The sequence below is a fragment of the Silene latifolia genome, chromosome X (assembly GCF_048544455.1).
Source record: "Silene latifolia isolate original U9 population chromosome X, ASM4854445v1, whole genome shotgun sequence".
NCBI lineage: Eukaryota > Viridiplantae > Streptophyta > Magnoliopsida > Caryophyllales > Caryophyllaceae > Silene > Silene latifolia.
The window spans coordinates 277,309,792-277,328,862 of NC_133537.1; the positions used below are offsets into that span (position 1 = coordinate 277,309,792).

General features: G+C 39.2%; 1 protein-coding gene across 1 annotated transcript; it reads right to left on the minus strand.

The window, feature by feature from the left end:
- Positions 1–2,789: 2,789 nt before the first annotated feature.
- LOC141620168 (uncharacterized) lies at positions 2,790–6,258 on the minus strand. The gene is made up of 6 exons (XM_074437107.1): positions 6,046–6,258; positions 5,179–5,349; positions 4,385–5,025; positions 3,901–4,000; positions 2,960–3,086; positions 2,790–2,803 (listed from the first exon to the last, which is right to left on the minus strand). Exons 1-6 carry the CDS (start codon positions 6,256–6,258, stop codon positions 2,790–2,792), a joined length of 1,266 nt encoding a protein of 421 aa, XP_074293208.1.
- Positions 6,259–19,071: the final 12,813 nt, after the last annotated feature.

Genomic DNA, 19,071 nt, shown 5'->3' on the forward strand with positions numbered 1-19,071 from the left:
ACGAGAAGAGTCCTCATCTTCCGGGAAGACACCTAAACTGAATGACACAACAGCGTTTGTAGGTGCATCCTTATTCCTCTCAGCAATCAATTTTCTCACTTTACGAAGAGCCGCTATGTGTTTGCTAGCAGAAGTGGGTTGTTTGTTGAAAACCTGGTTTGTTTGATATAATGTTTGAATAGGTGTTTCAGTTAAATGAGCAAGAATTTCTATCGGTGGCACTTCTGCACAGCTTGTTCCTAAGGTCGCCTTAATAATGTCATGTTTGTCCCTCACAATCTGTTTAATGCGTGGCCAGTTACAAGGTGGGTCAACAATCCATCTTCAATAGGACTGTCAGGAACATCAATCAACAAAGGATAAGAGGAGTTTTTTAAGATGCTACACGAAGTGTGGCGAACTCTAGGACGATTAACAATCTCTTCTATTGTAGGGCTGTCGGGAACATCAATTATCGCAACAGAAGAAGAGTTTTTGTCAACTGTATATAAAGTATGACAAATGCTAGGATGATGTACTACTCCTATTGTAGGACTGTCAGAAACTTCAATTATCACAGCAGAAGAAGAGTCTTTGGTGAATCTCGATGAAGGTTGACAAACAATAGGTGAATCAGGACTGTTTTGCACAACCATAGTGACATCCGCGTTCTTCAGTTTTAAGCGCTTTAAAAAAATATATAAGACAGAAACATAAAGCCATTAAAAATACAGATATCCAGAAAGTACATGCTAAACATTAAGAGAGTACATGAAAAAAATACATCCTAAATATTAAGCCATAGCAAAGAACATCAAAATTATTAGGAAATAATGCGTACAAATTTATGTATATCCCTAAACATTAACAAACTACGTCAAAATCATTAGCAAACAATGCGTATAAATTCCGACATATTGATATGAAGGACAGGTATCCAGAAAGTAAATGCTAAATATTAAAAAAGTACATGAAGAAAATACATCCTAAACATTAACAAATATTAAGCCATAGCAAAGTACATCAAAATCATTAGGAAACAATGCGTATAAATTCCGACATATTGATGCACCTGAGAAATAATATTAGGACTGATTTATAATGAACATCTTCGAACATTAATAGCTAAGGAAACTATGTAAAATTCGAAGCAGATGAAAAGTAAAACAGTTGTTTTTAGCAAATAATTAAAGGCAAAGAGTATAACCTTCATTCCGATAGAGAGCGATAAAGAGTAAGTGAACGATCTGAGAATGAGAAAATGTGCAGCTATAATTTAATTGACAGGGAAAACGAAAAGTAGTAAGATGTTAAAGAGAAGAAGTTTAAAGTGGCGGTATTTTTTGAAAAAATTGGGTCATACTATCATGCCATAAGTCCATTCTTTTTTTTTATTCCAACTGCTTGAACCGTTTGAACCTCTGCTTTTATATACCCATTTTATACTTAAAAACTTCAGATTAGGTCAAATTAGGATAAATGGCCATTTAACACAATGTTAATGTTATAATTTGTCAATGTATTTTCTAAAAGTTCTAAATGTACTTTTTCGACATTCATAATGTACAAATTAGCTCAAGTTGTTGGATTACGAACGGCCGCAAGATCAAAAGACACCCTAGAGGGGGCGAGTGAACCCTTTTTGGGGACATGATTAAAACTAGGGGGCCAAGTATCCTAAAACGGCACGGGAAAGGGTTTAGGGTTGGATTATGAACGGCCGCAAGACCAAAAGACACCCTAGAGGGGGCGAGTGAACTCTTTTTGGGGACGGGATTAAAACTAGGGGGTCGGGTATCCTAAAACGGGACGGGAAAGGGTTTAGGGTTGGATTAGGCAGACCGCTACCGCGGATCCGCCTAATCCAACCCTAAACCCTTTCCCTTATGTGTGGTTTGTACGACCGCAAGACCAAAAGACACCCAACAAGGGGCGAGTGAACCCTTTTTTGGGAAGGGATTAAAAATAGATCTTTGACAGTTTATTAAACAGGTTTTCCTGTTTACACATGTATATATATTATGTAATGTATGTAAACAGTTTAATTAAAATGTCCATTATCTATATTCATAATGTGCATGTTCTAATAATTAGGTGAAACTAAAATATCATTAAGCACTGTTTGGAAAATGTACATTATATTATATTTAAAGGTACATTAAATTATTTTAAAAATAACATGAAACATTAATTAAATTGTAATGCATGTGATCGTTTAATAAGATAGAAAACTTCAAAAGTTCATTCATATACTTAGATTATGATGTCGCTATATATAGATCTTTGACGTGATTTTAGACCTATTTTCCTGTTTTAAATGTATAAGAGAAATAAATGTGCTTTCAATTTAATTCAAATGTCCATTACGTATGTTCATAATCTGCATGTACTGTTTTAGAAAAGAGATTTAAAAGCATACCTGAAATGTACATTATATTATTTTGCTAATTCAGTACATCATAAGTCGCTATTCAAGGAAATAATAACGTTCAAGTAAATAGGACGCTAAAAATAGACAAAGAAGTACTTTAATTAGGTGCAACTAAACATTGGTTCACAAATTGAACATTTTGCTTATGCAATTGGAAATCATTACACATACTAACGTACACTAGAATTTAAAACATCATACTACATGAACAAGGGTGTCATCAGACAAATTCTAACGTACTGCGTAGATAATATTTGAACATTAAATGTAATCACTAGCTTTAGAGAAATGACCCTTCTTTGCATGATCAGCGACAGTTTCACGGCAATCGTTGTGGTCGAACATTAGTAATATGCATAGATATTTGTATCGTTACACTCTAAGCACGCTCCACTGCAAAACAGAAGCCAACAATTAACGAGATAGGCAAGACACAATGAACATGAATTTCTTTAAAATAAGAACCAAGACTCACATCATTTTTCATCAGGCCACATTTCCAAGAGATTAATCCCATAAATGTTTCCATGTGTCTCATTGTGTATATACCACAGTCATCAACATTGTAGTTATTTCTCCAACTAAGCATTGCAACAATAGGATCCATAGCCAACACAACGTTGCTAGAGTCAGAAATTTTTGGGTTCTCACCCAATAACTTTCCAAGAGCATCAATCTATGACAAAATATTTTAAACTAGTGTTAAGCGCGACTAATAGTCCTAATTCAATAGAACAACAAGAATGTGTCAAATTCAAAACATCGTTAATTGGTGGAGATACACCATATTTCTTGATGGCGTCTTCATCTGAGAGTGAGTTGTCAAGAATGGCGAAACGCTTCCTCACCAGGTCAACCACATATAAGAAGAAGTGGTTCTCGTGTACAATTGGGAAAAAAATTGAAATTACAAAACAAATGACGTACAACCATAAGTACAGTCAAACTCTTGGAAGGGTACATTTTGGCTAATCGTGAGGCACATGTAAAAAATGAGAATGGTACATTGCAATATAAAGTGACCTCATTTAATACAAACGCAAAGAAAATTCCCTTTGACTCAAGCAGTTGCAATAAAACAAAAGCAGGATGCAGACATGGAATAATAGCATGACTCATGGTCTATGTTACCAACGTGTGCATATAGTTGCAATTGCTCTTATGCATATTGGATATTCCCCACATTGATAAATTACAACATTAACATTGTAAATGTTTAAAAAGTATATTTAGTACGTTTAGAAAGTACATTGAGAAATTATAACATTAACATTGTGTTAAATGGCCATTTATTCTAATTTGACCTAATCTGAACTTTTTTAATATAAAATGGGTATATACAAGTTGAGGTTCAAATGGGTTTAGTAGTTGGAATTAAACAAAAAAAGAAAGGACTTATGGGATAATAGTATGACTCAATTTTTTAAAAATGCAATACAACAATGGCAAAGAAAATTGGAAAGTATTTCAAGCGAACAATAACAACTTACGAGTGCGATTGAAGTTATAACTAGTCCCGGGAAAAGCTGCAACTCCATTTTTACACGAGCCTCGAACAATTCATAAATATTTTCATCACTTAAACCTGGGCTGGGTTTCGCTAATACAGACTACATGGAAAAGTAACGAAAGAGGGAAGTACAATATTTCAAAATACATATTACACACAGCATTTAAGAGTGTATGTAAATGTACTTGCATGCACAAGCATGGTAAAAAAAGAACCGCTTCGAAGTACCAAGATTATTTTCTTCCTCTTTACAATTCAAATATGATGACCAGCAATCAATTACAACACTCGAAACATGTTCAGACGGCTTTAATGACCACAAATGCATTCACGTTGCAAAATAAGTCTTGTACGAATATAAGTGCTCACTAAAGCAAAAAATATATCAAATTACTTGTCAGGTGTGAAACAGTGAAAATGACATTCACAAAATGTTAATTTAACAAGTTCACATTTATGATTACCTGGAACGACGATTGTTAGTGCCCCGGTCACTGGAAACATATTCAGCCACTTGAAGGTGCACCGCAGTAAGAGGTGTTAACACATTGGTGTCATCTTGGATAGCAGAAAACAGCGGATCAAAACGAGATGACAGTTGCTTGTTGCTGGATAGAGGTATAAAGGAAGGACTTGCCATGAAATGAACCCTTTTGGCACGTGAAGAAGATTCACCAGTGACAGGGCGATCCCGTTTAACCCCTTTAGCTGCGGCTAACCTTGCCTCACTCTCAGCAAAGTCTTTCTCCAACCCTAAATCGAACGAAAATTCACCAGTGACAGGTACGGATGAATTTCTCCACATAGCACATTGTTCTCTGTGTTTAGCACGAGCAAGTTTCAATTTGTACGCTTTCTCGGCTGCATTTGCTACAACAATAAACTGTTCATCCTCATCCAGTGTGCTTGATTCCCACGGCGGTGCACACGACACATCTTCGGTACCACCACCATATGTCAAATATACAAATTCAGTTGCTGAATGGGCCTGTTTGACACACTCTTCACCTGGGAAACATTGCAAACCAACCGCGTATTTCTCATCTAACACAACCATATCTTCCATGACTCTCTTTGCTGAAGCAGTGTAGTCGTCTGCAAACTCCTGGACAAGGGACAGTATGAAGGTACATCTTTAGTACTATGAAGGTACGTTTGGGATAACAATCGAAAAGGTGTGTATGTAAACAACCACATCTAACAAAGAAAGTGAATCTTGAAAAGGAATAGTGAATACTTCGAGAATCAATGGATATACCTCCGGAGACGAGTACAAAATTGGAGATTTTGTATCAGTACTAACATCCCTCGACACTCTCCGCACTTTTTCAACCACTTGTCTACATGGATGAGAAAATCTAATTCTTTCCATCGGTCGACCTTTTACACGACCAAGACCAAATCGACCGACTTCCATCTCCGCTTTTCCCTAGAGAAAAGTGCAGCAGATGTCCAATTCAAAAGAGTATAGTAATCTCTTTCTACGAATCGTTTTTCATGGACAACACGGTCAATATAAACAAGCTGCAAGTAAAAACAGGATTATGACTAGAAAATGGCAGGTTTTAAAACCATAATAACTAACAATAGATATAACTCAGAAGATTTGTACCATTAGAAACAGGAGAGGTCCACCAAAGTGATTCTTCTTCCCTTTCTTGACCCAATCCTTTGTGTTATACCGCAAACTCTCCATGACAAATTGACACCAATCAAGCTGACCAATGGCAGACACATTCCTCAGCGATTTTAGTACATGGTGATTGACGAACGGCTTCTGATTGTTGCGCATTAACAAAGAGACAGCAAGCACCACAAAATTAATCTTAAATTAATCACTGTAATCATCATGACAAATAATATGCTCTGCAAAGGTCTTGATATCCACTTGACCATCAACATGAAATTGAGCTTTCCAATGCGCGTAAAACGCATCACATTCTGCATCTTCGTCACTACAGCATGAAAGTAAAATAGGTTTTCCTCCAATTGGGAGGCCAACAACATCATGAATACAAGAAGCAGAAACACGAAAGCGCTGTTTATCAGGTTGAATGATGAAATCCGAATACGGGTTGTAGTTCTCAATTAACCAATAACCAAGGCGTAAAAGAAGCCTTGTAACCCTTAACCAGAACAATGAAGAAAAACCAATCTCTTCCAGAGCACACCATTGATTGTAATAAAGGTGTCGAAGGACATCAACAAAACTTTTAGGTGACATCCAGGTGGTAATACGGGAGAACGTTGGAGTAGGATCATCAACAGTAGGACTGAGGTTGTTCAACCTCGGAGAAATACGGCGTGTAACAGTTCCAGGATCGCCTTTGCGCTTCATAACTAAAAGTAGTTTTGCATGTAATATTAATGAGTTGTGTTGTGTTGTACACGTTTCACGAAGAAATGTCCTATCAGTTTTATTGAAATGTGCATGATCTACAACAATAATGTGCACGCAATTATGACCTTTTGCGTGTGGTTTTAAATTGATGCTACTTACGTTAAAAGTACTTAAAATTCAACAAAAATCCAAAAAAGCACAAATTAGATCAAACTAAAAAAACAACAAACAAATCGAAATGTATAAGCAAGTTACGAAATCAACAAACAATGCGACAAATACAAATGCCGATAGCAAATTTCGATTTTAACAACAATACTGAACTCAAAATCCATCAATAAATGAATAATCCGGCAAAATGAACATAAGAAACATTAATTTAGGTTACAGTAGAGTTACATAAAACGGACTAAATAAATTAAGGACGAAATCGAAAAAAGCTTGAAGCTAAACAGTATATACCTTCATAACGAAATAGGTAAGAGAAAATCCAACAAAAAGACGAAAATGCAACTCTACAGAGAATAAGGAGAGAGAAATAGTTGAAAGCTTAACGAAGAAGGTCGGAATCCATGGTTGAAAGCTTAACGAAGAAGCGCGAGGTAAATTTCAGCAAAAAAGAAAGACAAAGCCCTCAAGTTTCGGTAAAGGAGCGCGCGTTATAGGCCCTTAGATTAGCCGCGTCAGACAAGATCCAACGACTGACGCGCGTTCTCACCGTTCTCACGCTTGTGCCATTCTCATATTATCCAAAATCTAATAATAATAATATTAATAATAATAATAATAATAATAATAATAATAATAATAATAATAATAATAATAATAATAATAATAATAATAATAATAATAATAATAATATAATAATAATAATAATAATATAATAATAATAATAATATAATAATAATAATAATAATAATAATAATATAATAATAATAATAATAATAATAATAATAATAATAATAATAATAATAATAATAATAATAATAATAATAATAATAATAATAATAATAATAATAATAATAATAATAATAATAATAATAATAATAATAATAATAATAATAATAATAATAATAATAATAATAATAATAATAATAATAATAATAATAATAATAATAATAATAATAATAATAATAATAATAATAATAATAATAATAATAATAATAATAATAATAATAATAATAATAATAATAATAATAATAATAATAATAATAATAATAATAATAATAATAATAATAATAATAATAATAAGGCCAGAGATCCGGTGAGAACGGGGCTTATCGTGAGAACCGTGAGAACAGTTCTCAACCGTCCATCAAATTATCTGACGGCTGAGATTAGACGCGCGCTTCTTTGAAAAGTAGAGTTTCGCGGAAAACAAAAAATAAGAATGTACATATGAGCAATATCAAACCTACGGAACACAATCAAACCACCCGAAACAAAATCAATCGATTTCATCATTAATCCTTCCTTAATTTGTAAATTTTTGTTTTTCGACATCAAATTTAGTGATCTAAAATCGGTTATTCATCATCAATTGCTGTGTTCGAAGCGCAAATCTTCAGAAGCGCAAATTAGATTCAATTTGTTCAAACTTTTGCATTCATCGCCTATTGATTATTTCAAGATCAAAACTTTGTAAGGAAAATCGGAATTGATTTCGTCATTCATCTGGAATTATTGTTTTCTACAGTCAATATTGAGGTATGTTCGTTCAATGTTATTTAATTCCTTTCTGAATCGTTGTTGAATAGATTTTATGAAGATGTTAAAGTTTAATTCTTAGTACTTTGTTTCTTCTGTAAAATTTAATTTATTCTTTTTTTTTTCGGAAAGGGCTAGCACCGGCATTTCAGATCAAAAGTCAAATGACATCCCACATGCCCTAAAGAACAGTGTTGTTGAGGATGGGTAAACATATTTTTCTATTTTTTTTATCCATTTCTTGGGCGAAGTCTCCCAACCAGGAAGTTCAGATCTAGCAGCCGATTCTACATCTGCTTTTGCGCCAGGATCGGGGTTTGGGCGCATCACTTGCCTTGCTTTCCCATGCCTTAGTTTGTGGATTGCGGTCTCACACACTAATCCCCAAACTCTACTATTTTGTTTTGTCGAGGATTTTCTCGCCTAATGCGATTTCCCTTAATAATGCTCGTTTTCAAACGCAAAAAGTAATGATAATAATGAAAATAATTATAATAATGATAATAAGAGAGAGAGATAGGTAGAGGCGATCTTCAGGCGATCAGGCGTTTCCTTGCTGTTCGTCAGGTTGGACGGCCACCTCACGTCGCCGCCGGCCACAATTCACCGTCGGCCTCCTCACGACGCCGGCGTCATTGGTTCTGCCCTACTTTTCGTGCTGTTCTTCGTCTTTTTTCATTAGGGCATCTTTTCTTTTGGTTTCTGTTTTAGGGTTCGTGCTGTTCTTTGTTGTCGTCCGTTCCCGTCGGTCTGGGTCATCTATTCCGTTATCAACAACTTGGCTCTGGCGTCTATCATCGTATTTTGGTGGTGTTGTTGTTGTTCTTTCAGGGAATGCGATTTCAGAGTTGCGGGTTTTCGACTTATTTTCGGGCTATGGGTTGTTATGGTCCTCTAATCACGTCGGAGTAATCCTCTGCCGACTAGATACTACCCCTGCCGTCGCCAGTTGCTGCTGCACTTTGCCTTGCGGGTTGGTTTCCTTTTCTTCTTTCTTTTTCTTGGATTTTATTATTTTTGATTTTTCAACCGGTGTTCTGCTACTTGTCGCCTTGCTGCTGGTTTTGTCGGCGTTAGCTGCTGCCCGTGGCTGTCCGTGGTGGTTCAGTGGCAGTACATTGCCAACGCTTGTATTGTGGCTTGGGTGTTTAGGGCTTGCCGTGTGTGTGTGGTGTGGTTGGGGTTTTCGTGTGGGTGTCTTCACCGGAGTTCCGGTCATCTACCTGCGCTTGCTACCTGTACCTCTCTTGTCACGGCTGTTGCTAGATGGTCGTTTACCGTGCAAGTGAGGAGGGGTTCATTCTTCCTTCATGCCTGAACTTGTGCGGTTTCATTGTCTTTTTTCGAGTCTTCATGCGTCTCCGGATGGTTTTGGCAAGGGCCTTACTAAGGCCGCATGGCAGAAGCATTTTCAGGACCGGCATTGTCATGATGGTGCTTTGGGACTTACGCATCAAACTCTTACTGATAGTCTGACTGTTTTCTCTACTGCCGAGATTACTTTGAGGCGGATGGGGCTCTTGTTGTATGGGGTGTGCTTTACAACCCGTACCTTTCACTCTAGATGTCGGCATAGTCGGGGTGATATTGTGGCGCCTCCGGAGTGTGTTGAAGACCTCTATAGTTTTATTATTCAGGGTATCCCAAGACCTCCGTCTCCATCGGTTATTTCATCTGATGATGGGGTTGAGCTTGTTCAGTGGTCTATATCTTTGCTTGATCGTTTGTTATCTTTGGGCCTTCGCACCGTGAAATCTGTACCTCCTAAGTGTTGTCTTGGGTTTTCTCGGGGTTTGAAAGGGGTCTGGATGATGTGGCTGATTCTCCTGGTGACCTCTCCTGCTGGGTTCGTTTGCTTGTGTTGCCTCTTTGTCTGCTTAAGACCTTCGCTCCTCGGAGTAATCTTGAGTATAAGAGCGTTATTAGGTGCCAGCGTTAGGAGGAGAGTGTTACCAGGGCCATCCTTTCTTGGGGAGGGGGGTGCCCGGGGGTGGTTTGCAGCTGTTGCGGAAGTGTTTGGATGAGGGTCCTTCTTCGTTTCACGTGGAGGAGGATTTTGATTTGAATGAGCTTAACCTACGTCAATGTCGGCGGAAGATTTATGATGGTCACTATACTGCTGCTGTTCGGGTGCTTTCTTCCTCTGGAGTCGCCCCCTACTCTGATGCCACTCTTGTGGCCTTGCGAGAGAAGCATCCTATCGTCCCACCTCCTTAATTGCCTCTTTTGCTTGTGGATCATCATCCTCTGGTTGCCTCTTCGACAGTGGTTTTGGATATGATTCGGAGTTTCCCACGTGGCACTTCTTGTGGGAGGGATGGGTTTCGTGCCTAGCACCTTGTGGACTGTTTGAGTGGCGCTGCTGTGGCTATCTCTGATGAATTGATCACTTCTATTACTAGGGTGGTTAATCGTTTTCTTGAGGGCCGGTGTCCTCTAGCTCTGGGTGAGTAAATTGCCAGTGCCCCGCTCACGCCGATTGTTAAACCGGGTGGTGGTGTTCGTCCTATTGCTGTTGGCACTGTCTGGAGACAGCTTGTCTCTAAGGTTGGTGCTTTTTTGGTTGGTCCTTCTTTGTCTTCTTTTTTTGCTGGTCTTCAGTTTGGGGTGGGTATGTCCGGTGAAGGAGAGGCCATCTTGCATGCCTTGAATCGGCTCATTGAGGCCCGTGGTGCTGAGGTGGGACTTTCTATGTTGCTGGTTGATTTCCAGAATGCTTTCAACCTTGTCGATTGTGCGACCATGCTTCAAGAAGTCCGCCGTCGTTGCCCGGTTCTTTCCCGTTGGGTGGAGTTTTGTTACTCCAGCCCTGCCCATGTAGATTCCTCATTTCTGCACCTCCCGCAAACCACCCGGTGATGATTGGGCCGCATGTTTGGTACGCGGAATTATTTATGACAGTTTGTAAGTTCATCGTCAAGTGATAGCTCAAATACTTGTGTCTACCCCTTGGTTGTCATCTACGCGCCGATACGGTCGTTTTGACAGTAATTAGAGTTCATTTGGAGTCCGGGTCAAAAACCGCTTCATTTTCTAATAAACCGTTTAAAATGCCGAGTCGGAATGTCCTGGAATATTCCGGATATTTTTATTCCATAATTTAATTTTATATCTTTTGGTAAAATATATCCCGAAAATCTTATTTTAAATAATAAGGAAGTTGTGATCCACCGCAATTCCATAAAGGAAACGCGGAAATCTTTCTTCCGCAGGAGGAAACCACTAGGGAAAGGTCGCAGCACCTGCTGCGCCTATTCGAAAGATCGCAGCAGCTGTTGCGCCTCTTCCCCAGCTCTTTTCTGCATATTTTCAGATTTTGCCGTGATTTCTTTCCAAAGTTTGAGTCATTCCATAACTCTCCACATTTTCTAGTATAAATAGGGACCTTCGTTCCACATATTTTTCACACGAGTGTCCTCCCTTCTCTTCTCCCTTTGCATTCTAAGACCGTGCTCTAAGCTGTTGACGTCTACGTGCTTGATCAATCGACCACGTAAGCTCAAATCATTCTCGAGTAAGTACCACGTCCGTTTGCATGACCGACCAATTTGACCACTACACATCAATCAATTTAATCTAAATCCTCTTACGATGGCACTTTCATCATACATTCGAGTCGAGCAATCACTAAAACGACAACTTAGTTAATCTCGTTTTGTTAAACATGGAAGTCTGAAGGTGTAAATCCCATCTTTATTATTGTATTCTATTATTGTACTAATTAATGTAAGATTTACGTCGAAAGCATGCTTAAAACCGATTTCTAAAACCCTTTCATTAAACTGCTTTTACGGATTAACGGTGCATAAGGCGACGCCGAGAAGAAACGCAAAGAATCGCTATTGCGCCTCTTCCAGAGGGTGTCGCAGTTCCTGCTTTTCTTCTTCTTCCTCCGTCCCCTGTTAATTCGTTCCTTTTGTTCTTATTTATTATTTTCTTTCTTTCATTCATACATAATAAATCTTTTAATACATCCTAATAATAATTATGCTTTGTTTTACGGCTTAAATCCCTAATAATCGATATTTGCGGGTTTTGGCCATTAAATCAAACCCGGATTTTTAGAGACTCTGTTTGTTCATATAAAGTTTCTGAGATTCACTTTTGTACATATTTTTATCGGTAATTTCCAGTTTATCACGCCTTTCAACTCGTTTCCTTCTTCATCAATTTAACCTAGTTTGACATTAATCGTAATATCACCCTTAATCTGTCCATACTATCTAACCTTTATTTATTTTCCTTTCTTTTCTCAAAATATCCGTCTTAAGTATATTTTTGACGTAAATCATTAAATCATTGTAATTTATTGTAATTTCCATTATCGCAATTTATTTATTATGGACGATTTATTTACTTATTCTTCACATGTAATTAATTCTAAACCCTAATTTGACATTAATAAGTGCTAATTATTTGTTCACCGACTTAGTTAATTCATATGCTAGGATCAAAACATTGTTTATTGCATTGCATGCATATAATCGACAACATATCAAATATGAACGATTTCCCTAATCGTTAGTAGAGGCCGCTATCGAGGCGGGCTGGATTAGGTGTTCAGTAAAAGGACTTCCTAATACGTACCCTCACCCCTTACTCCAGATCTCTGTGTACATCCGTATTCATTGGCATCCACGAGAGTCATTCTAGACATAGAATGCTAAGGATAACGAGTTCTTAGTGTTCATGTCACTACTTTGTGTCTTGATATGACACGAGATATTCGAACGGTTCCAATTTCCCATAAAAATTGGTGGCGGCTCCACAAATGCAAACGCTTGTTTCCCAAGCGCCCCCGTGGGCCCCCCGTGTCCACACCATCTTTTTTATGGGGAGCATTGCTTGTGGTCTTGTCAGGGTGTCCAGCAGGGTGATCCTTTAGGCCCTTTGCTTTTCGCTTTGGTTTTGCATCCCTTAGTGTGCAAAATCCGGAACTCTTTTGACCTTACTATGCAGGCGTGGTACTTGGATGATGGCACCATTGTTGGGGACAATTTGGAGGTGGGGAGGATTTTGGATTTGATTATGGCAGATGGCCCTCGTTTTGGACTGCATCTTAATGTCGCCAAGACTGAGGTCTTTTGGCCTGTTGAGGATCCTCAGAGTCGGCTTCCCGGGGTTTTCCCACCTTTTATTGCTCGGCCCTTGCGTGGTGTCTCTGTTATAGGTGGACCTGTCAGTACTTGTCCTATTTTTGGCAGTGAGATTGTGGCGAAGAGAGTGACTAAGACCATTGAGCTTGTGGACTTGGTCGCGAGGATTGAGGACCCGCAATGTGAGTTGCTTCTACTTAGACCTTATACTGGTATTTCTAAGCTCTATTTCTCTCTTCGTACTTGCTCCCCCTATGTTTTTGGTTCTGTCCATCTTCCTTTCGATGCTGCCCTTCGTTCCAGCTTAGAACATATTGTCACCGCGTCCGGACCTGGTTTTGGGGATTGGCAGTGGCGCCTTGCTACATTCCCTTTTCATCTTGGTGGACTTGGTGTTTATGCGGCGGGAGATGTTTTACACAATGCTTTTCTAGCGTCCCGTTTGCAGCCTGCTGATTTGAAGGCTAAGCTCCTACGACCTTGTGGTATTGTAGATGCTGGTCCTACTTTCGACGATGCCTTGCGGGTGGTTTCTGAGACTACAGGTTCTGCTATCTTACGTGACCCTAGTGAAATTGCCGCCCCCAAACTTATGAAGAAATTGGCAGGTATATATTTCGCGACGGTTGTTGCTGCTTCAGAATCTGTTTTCTCTTTGACACCGCGTCAGCTTGCGTTGTGGAAGTCTCAGCATGGTGCCCACTCCTCTGATTGGTTGTGTACGGTTCCTATCTTTGGATTGGGTCAGACTATGAACGGGAGGACTTATCGTAGTGTGCTTGGATATCGACTGGGTGTTCAGTTATTCACGATATCTAGGCCTTGTCCTGCTTGCTCTCGGGTTTTTGCTGATGATGTTTACGGGGACCACAATATTTTTTGTAATGGTACTGTGGGTGTTAGGCATCGGCACAACCTCGTTCGTGACACCTTATTCGACATCTGCTATAGGTCTGGTATTTCTATGGGTAAGGAGGTTGATATCAGTTTGGTTGACGGACATGGTGGCTCTCTTCGTCCTGCGGATTTGCTGCTTTATTCCTGGGACAGAGGGCGTGATGTGTGCGTCGATTTGACAGGGTCTTCTCCCTTGGCTCAGACTGGGATAATGGATTTTGTGCCCGACTGGCTTGTCGCTGATGCTGCTCAGCGTAACTGTGCTAAGTGTGGGGATTTATGCGCGGCAGCTGGTTATGGTTTTCTTCCCTTCTCTTTCTCTTCGCTTGGGGAGCTGGGTCGGATGCTGTTGCCTTGCTCAAGCGGATCTAGAAATTCTTGGTATCTCAGGATGCGGGGGCTCGGGTGGCTACTTATATTTTTATTAGACTTAGCTTGGTTGTTGCTAAGGGTGTGGGGGCCCAGATTGTCTCTCGGCTCCCCACCAATTTCATGTAAACTTTTATTTTTCTATCTATGAAAGTTGCGTGCATCCCTTAAAAAATAATAATAATAATAATAATAATAATGAAGAGAGAGAGAGAGAGAGAGAGAGAGAGAGAGAGAGTGCCTTCTTTCTACGATTCTGCGAACCCTAGATTTCCTGATTCTTCTTCTTCGATCTAATTCTTCTTTAAATCTTTTTCTTTTTTAGTTTTGTTCATGGCTAGACCTCGGGGTAGAGTTCGTGGGCGTCCGGTGTTGCACCAAGGAGTGGTGGATGCCCAAAATGTGGATTCTCCTATGGATTCAGGTGATGTTTTACGCACTCCTTTTGTTGTTAATGGGTTGATTGGTTCTGCTGTCCGTAGTCATAGTAGGCCTAAAACCTATAATTCGGTGATTAGTTCACTTAGAGAGACTGGTGATGCTTTAATGGAGGAAATTGAGCCCAATTTTGAGGTTCCTAGCCAGGATAAGCCTTCTCTAGTGCTTAGTTTGGGGACAGGATCCACATCGGGGGTGTCTGAGGTTCCTGTTGTAACTGCTACTGTAGTGCCTGCTGTTACTGCAGTTCCTGCTACTGCTGTGGGGGCTGATACCCGTCGCTGTGAGTACCAAAGATAAAATTTATAATCTCCTATTAAGACTAACCTAGGCTAGTGGTAACAGGGTCGAACCACAAGGAGGCAGTTGTAAACTTTAGTTGATTTATGATCAGTCGAAGGTAACAATTATGGGGGTTGGTTTGAATTGGTCTATAGCTGAAAATTATAAAAGGAAAATAAACTAAAGATACGATTTAAACAGATAAAAGAAGGGTACTAGGATGGTCGGGTCATTACAGCTTCGGCGGCAGCAAACTAAGTCGGTCTGAATTAAACACAGGTAAGGCGGGGAATAAGAGGTCCTCTCGGTCCACTCCTAACAAATAGCATCTCTCGATCTCGCTATAGGTCCCTAATGTCACTAATACTAACTTTCGTCCTGAAAAGTGACTAATGGTCTAAACTACACCTATCTTTCGATCTTAGCACAGTTTAGTCGAATTAATTGACGGTCAAACAACCTACCCTACCTTTCGGTCTAATGGGTCGGTCACAAAATAGGTATCTAACTGGTCGCATGCATTCGATTTGTTAAATACAAGATTAAGAACAATTAAAACGAAGGGTAACCTTACAAGGTCAGTCGATCGACCAACAATGTCAGTCGATCGACTGACACGCGGGTTCAGGCCGTGTTCAATCTAATGCCACCTAGCCATAAATCGCCTACATCCTAGCACTATTGGTTTAGCTACTCATGCTAAAGATGAAAACAACAATGAAACTAATGACAATTACGGAATTCATGCTTAAAATAAATAACAATGATGATGAAACGATAATTGGCTTGGGAACACTAACTATCAATTCTATACTAACAATGGAAATAAAACAATAAAACTGAAATTAGGGCAGAATGAATACCGAGATTAAGAAGAAAGATTAAGAGCAAAGGCAGAAATCCAATGTTAAAGTCGATAACCCAAAACCCTAACTCCGAAATAAGCTAAAAACTAAAACTACTGTATTGTGATAGAAACTTGATATGTTATTCGATGCTCAATCTAGATCTTTGGTGTTACGTTATATAGCAATCAACGCAACAACTCTTTCTAAAACCTAAACTTCACGGGCTTTCTAAATCTCGTCCGGAATCGAAGCCTGGTCGATCGACCGCAATGATGGTCGATCGATCGATCCTCAAAGAATAGTAGCTTCGGATCCGAGCATTGGTCGATCGATCGATGGGACTAGTCGATCGATCGCTTGAGTCGCTACTTGACTTCTTTATTCTCGTGGACTTGTCTTTCGGGCCTTGGATCGCGCACCAAGCTCGTTCTTTAAGAAATTCCTCTACGTCATTTGCAATGCAGATTACTCGGGAACAGATTTGGCTTGATTTCCGCTCGAATTCTTCACATTTCTACAATAAAGTACAAAATACGGAAGTAGACGGAAATAGGGAGAAATGTAGCATAAACTAAACAAATGAGCTCTGAAATGCGTGTAAAAAGAGATGTAAAACATCATATAAATGGCACGCATCAAATCTCCCCAAACCAAACCTTGCTTGTCCCCAAGCAAGAACTAGACTCGATCTAATGACCTAATGGAACGAGTTCAAACTCAGAGCGAATTGCAAACTGTAGGGCCTAAACCAATTTAATGCACAACCAACAATCAATTAGTAATGTGAATCATGCAAACGAATTATAAAACCGTTAAAAGGTCACAACCGCTGATCAGTAAAGACTTATCAAACTGGACTCTCACGGGTCACTCAAATCACTCAATAAGCGCAGGTGATATACATGTACGATAGAAAGAAGTAAATTAGTAGTGACTCTCACCTAACTGCGACCTATGAAGACATGCCATCAATAAATTATGAAGAAGACCTCTATGACCGTACATATGCATTCCAACCAAACAGATGACCATTGACACATGCCGAGGTATAATTATGGAAGTGTGAGGTATGGGTAAGAAGAGGCAAAACATTTTATGGTAAAGTGGAGGTACAGGTGATCAAGCTAGTACCAAAACGGAACCAAATGGCAACATCCAACTTCTTGCTCATAATCAAACGAAACGGTGCTATAGCAAGCACAAAACTCACAAATCTCCAAAATACTAAATCAATAAACTCCCCATAGGATATAGATGAAACATGGGAGCAAAAATCGCCAAAAGATAAGGATCAAATTATGCGAATTGATTTCTTTTCTTTTCTTTCACGAACTTCAGTCGATCGACCTAAAGGAGCAGTCGATCGACTGCTTTGAACAGTACAGAAACTTTTCTCTCTTTTTTTTTTCTTTTTCGAATCATTTTTTTTTTTCATTTCTTTTTTTTTTCCTTTCTTTTGTTTCTTTCTTTCCTTCTTTCATTTTCCAACCATCATCTCAACAGAGCATATGCCACCAAAAACGAGTAACAATCCCAAGAAAACAGACTACTAGCTTGACAAAGGACAGGCTAAATGTAGGATGTAGCAAATAGGACAAAAAGGATATTTTTGGCAGATGTGGAGCTTATGGGTAAAATGAGAAAAGGAAACCTCTACCACATGTGTCAACTAACCACAAACCGAATGCATACAGGTATTAAGTAGATCAAATTCATAATTATGCAAATTAAGGACACATGTCTCATAAGGAGTACTACTCACATTCCTAGATGAACTGGTCATGAATGTCACCAGTTATAGGCTCTAAAAACTCAGAAATATGATGTAGGTTGCCAATTATTAAAGTCAAGTTTAAAGTTCAGCGAATAATTTAACGAAAACTCGTAGATATGCATTTACGATTCTACTAATAACATGTAAGTTAAGCAAGGCTCAGGCAAAACAGGTGCAATTGCAAAATCATCCTTGAAATACTACCGTTCCGACTCGATCTATATGCTAAAATAAACGTGCGTTTTATGGAAAATTTTTTGAAATTTCTCAAATTTTTTGAATTTTTGATATATGATGAAAACGAAATAAACGATGCAAACTGAAATTTAAACGTGAATGCAAACAGATGAATGCAGTGCGACGCAAAACCCTTCCCCAAACCAAATCGCACAATGTCCCCATTGTGCAAAATCATGTGACGAAAGCAAAGAGAAATGGGAATTTGCGAGAAAAGGGAAATAAAAACACAATGACGTAAAGTAAAGACTTGGGAACTCACAAGACTTTAAGCGCAGCAAAGGAAACCTCCCTAAACCAGCGTGAGCTAGGAGGTTTCAGTAGCCAGCAGTGCTACCAATAAGGACCTGAAAAGGCAATTAAAAGCCACGCATAAGACTGAAGAAAGCAATTTTGAAGCGTAAGTATTGTGCGCTAATGAGACAAAAGAAGAAATAGATGATTCGACGGAAAATAAAGTAGAGTAGAAAACTCCCTTAGATCCGCATATCGACCAAACACAGCAGGGGAGAGGTCGTGAACGAATATAGCAGCAGCAGTAGTCGATCGACCTAATGAGGCAGTCGATCGACCAGGTGGCGAGAACAGTAGCTCCTGTAAACCTGCAATTCAGTCGATCGACCAATGGTGCCAGTCGATCGACTGCAATCACTGCTGCAGCGTCTTATTTCTTCGTAATTGCTCAATGATTTGAGCTAATAAGCTCTAAATACCTGCAAATGCACAATAGTACGCGCCCAAAATTGCGCAAAACCCAGAACGAAGTCTAAAACACTTGAAAATCCTAAGCAAACAAAATAAAAGCGAAGTTTTCGCGCACACAAAAGCAATAGAAAATAGTTCGAAAGCAATAAAATAAAGTTTATAACGAACATGATCAACTAATAGTTGATCAAAAAGGACCACGGGATGGCCCATTTCGTTGGCTTCTGGCTACTAGAGGTAGCCTCAATGGTGCTCGTCTTATCAGTTGCACCCTTCTTAGCTTCGACAGACGGAGAACTCAGCTGATCAGCTTCGTCATCTCCCCAGTCAAGGACTTCCTTGGAATCGTTGGACTCCAAATCTGCCCATCTCACCTTAACCGGCTCATCTTCCACCTCCTCGTCAGTCCCATAACTTAGGCATCCAAGGCCGCCTCTTGAGACGATCTCTCGTCGCA

Excerpts from the sequence above, each read along its gene's own strand:
- LOC141620168 (XM_074437107.1), bottom strand. The coding sequence starts at position 6,258 with ATGAAGCGCAAAGGCGATCCTGGAACTGTTACACGCCGTATTTCTCCG. Across the intron at positions 5,350-6,045 it reads CTTCATTGTTCTGGTTAAGG|GGAAAAGCGGAGATGGAAGT; the intron begins GTTACAAGGCTT and ends ACTTTTCTCTAG. Across the intron at positions 5,026-5,178 it reads TTTTGTACTCGTCTCCGGAG|GAGTTTGCAGACGACTACAC; the intron begins GTATATCCATTG and ends TCCCTTGTCCAG.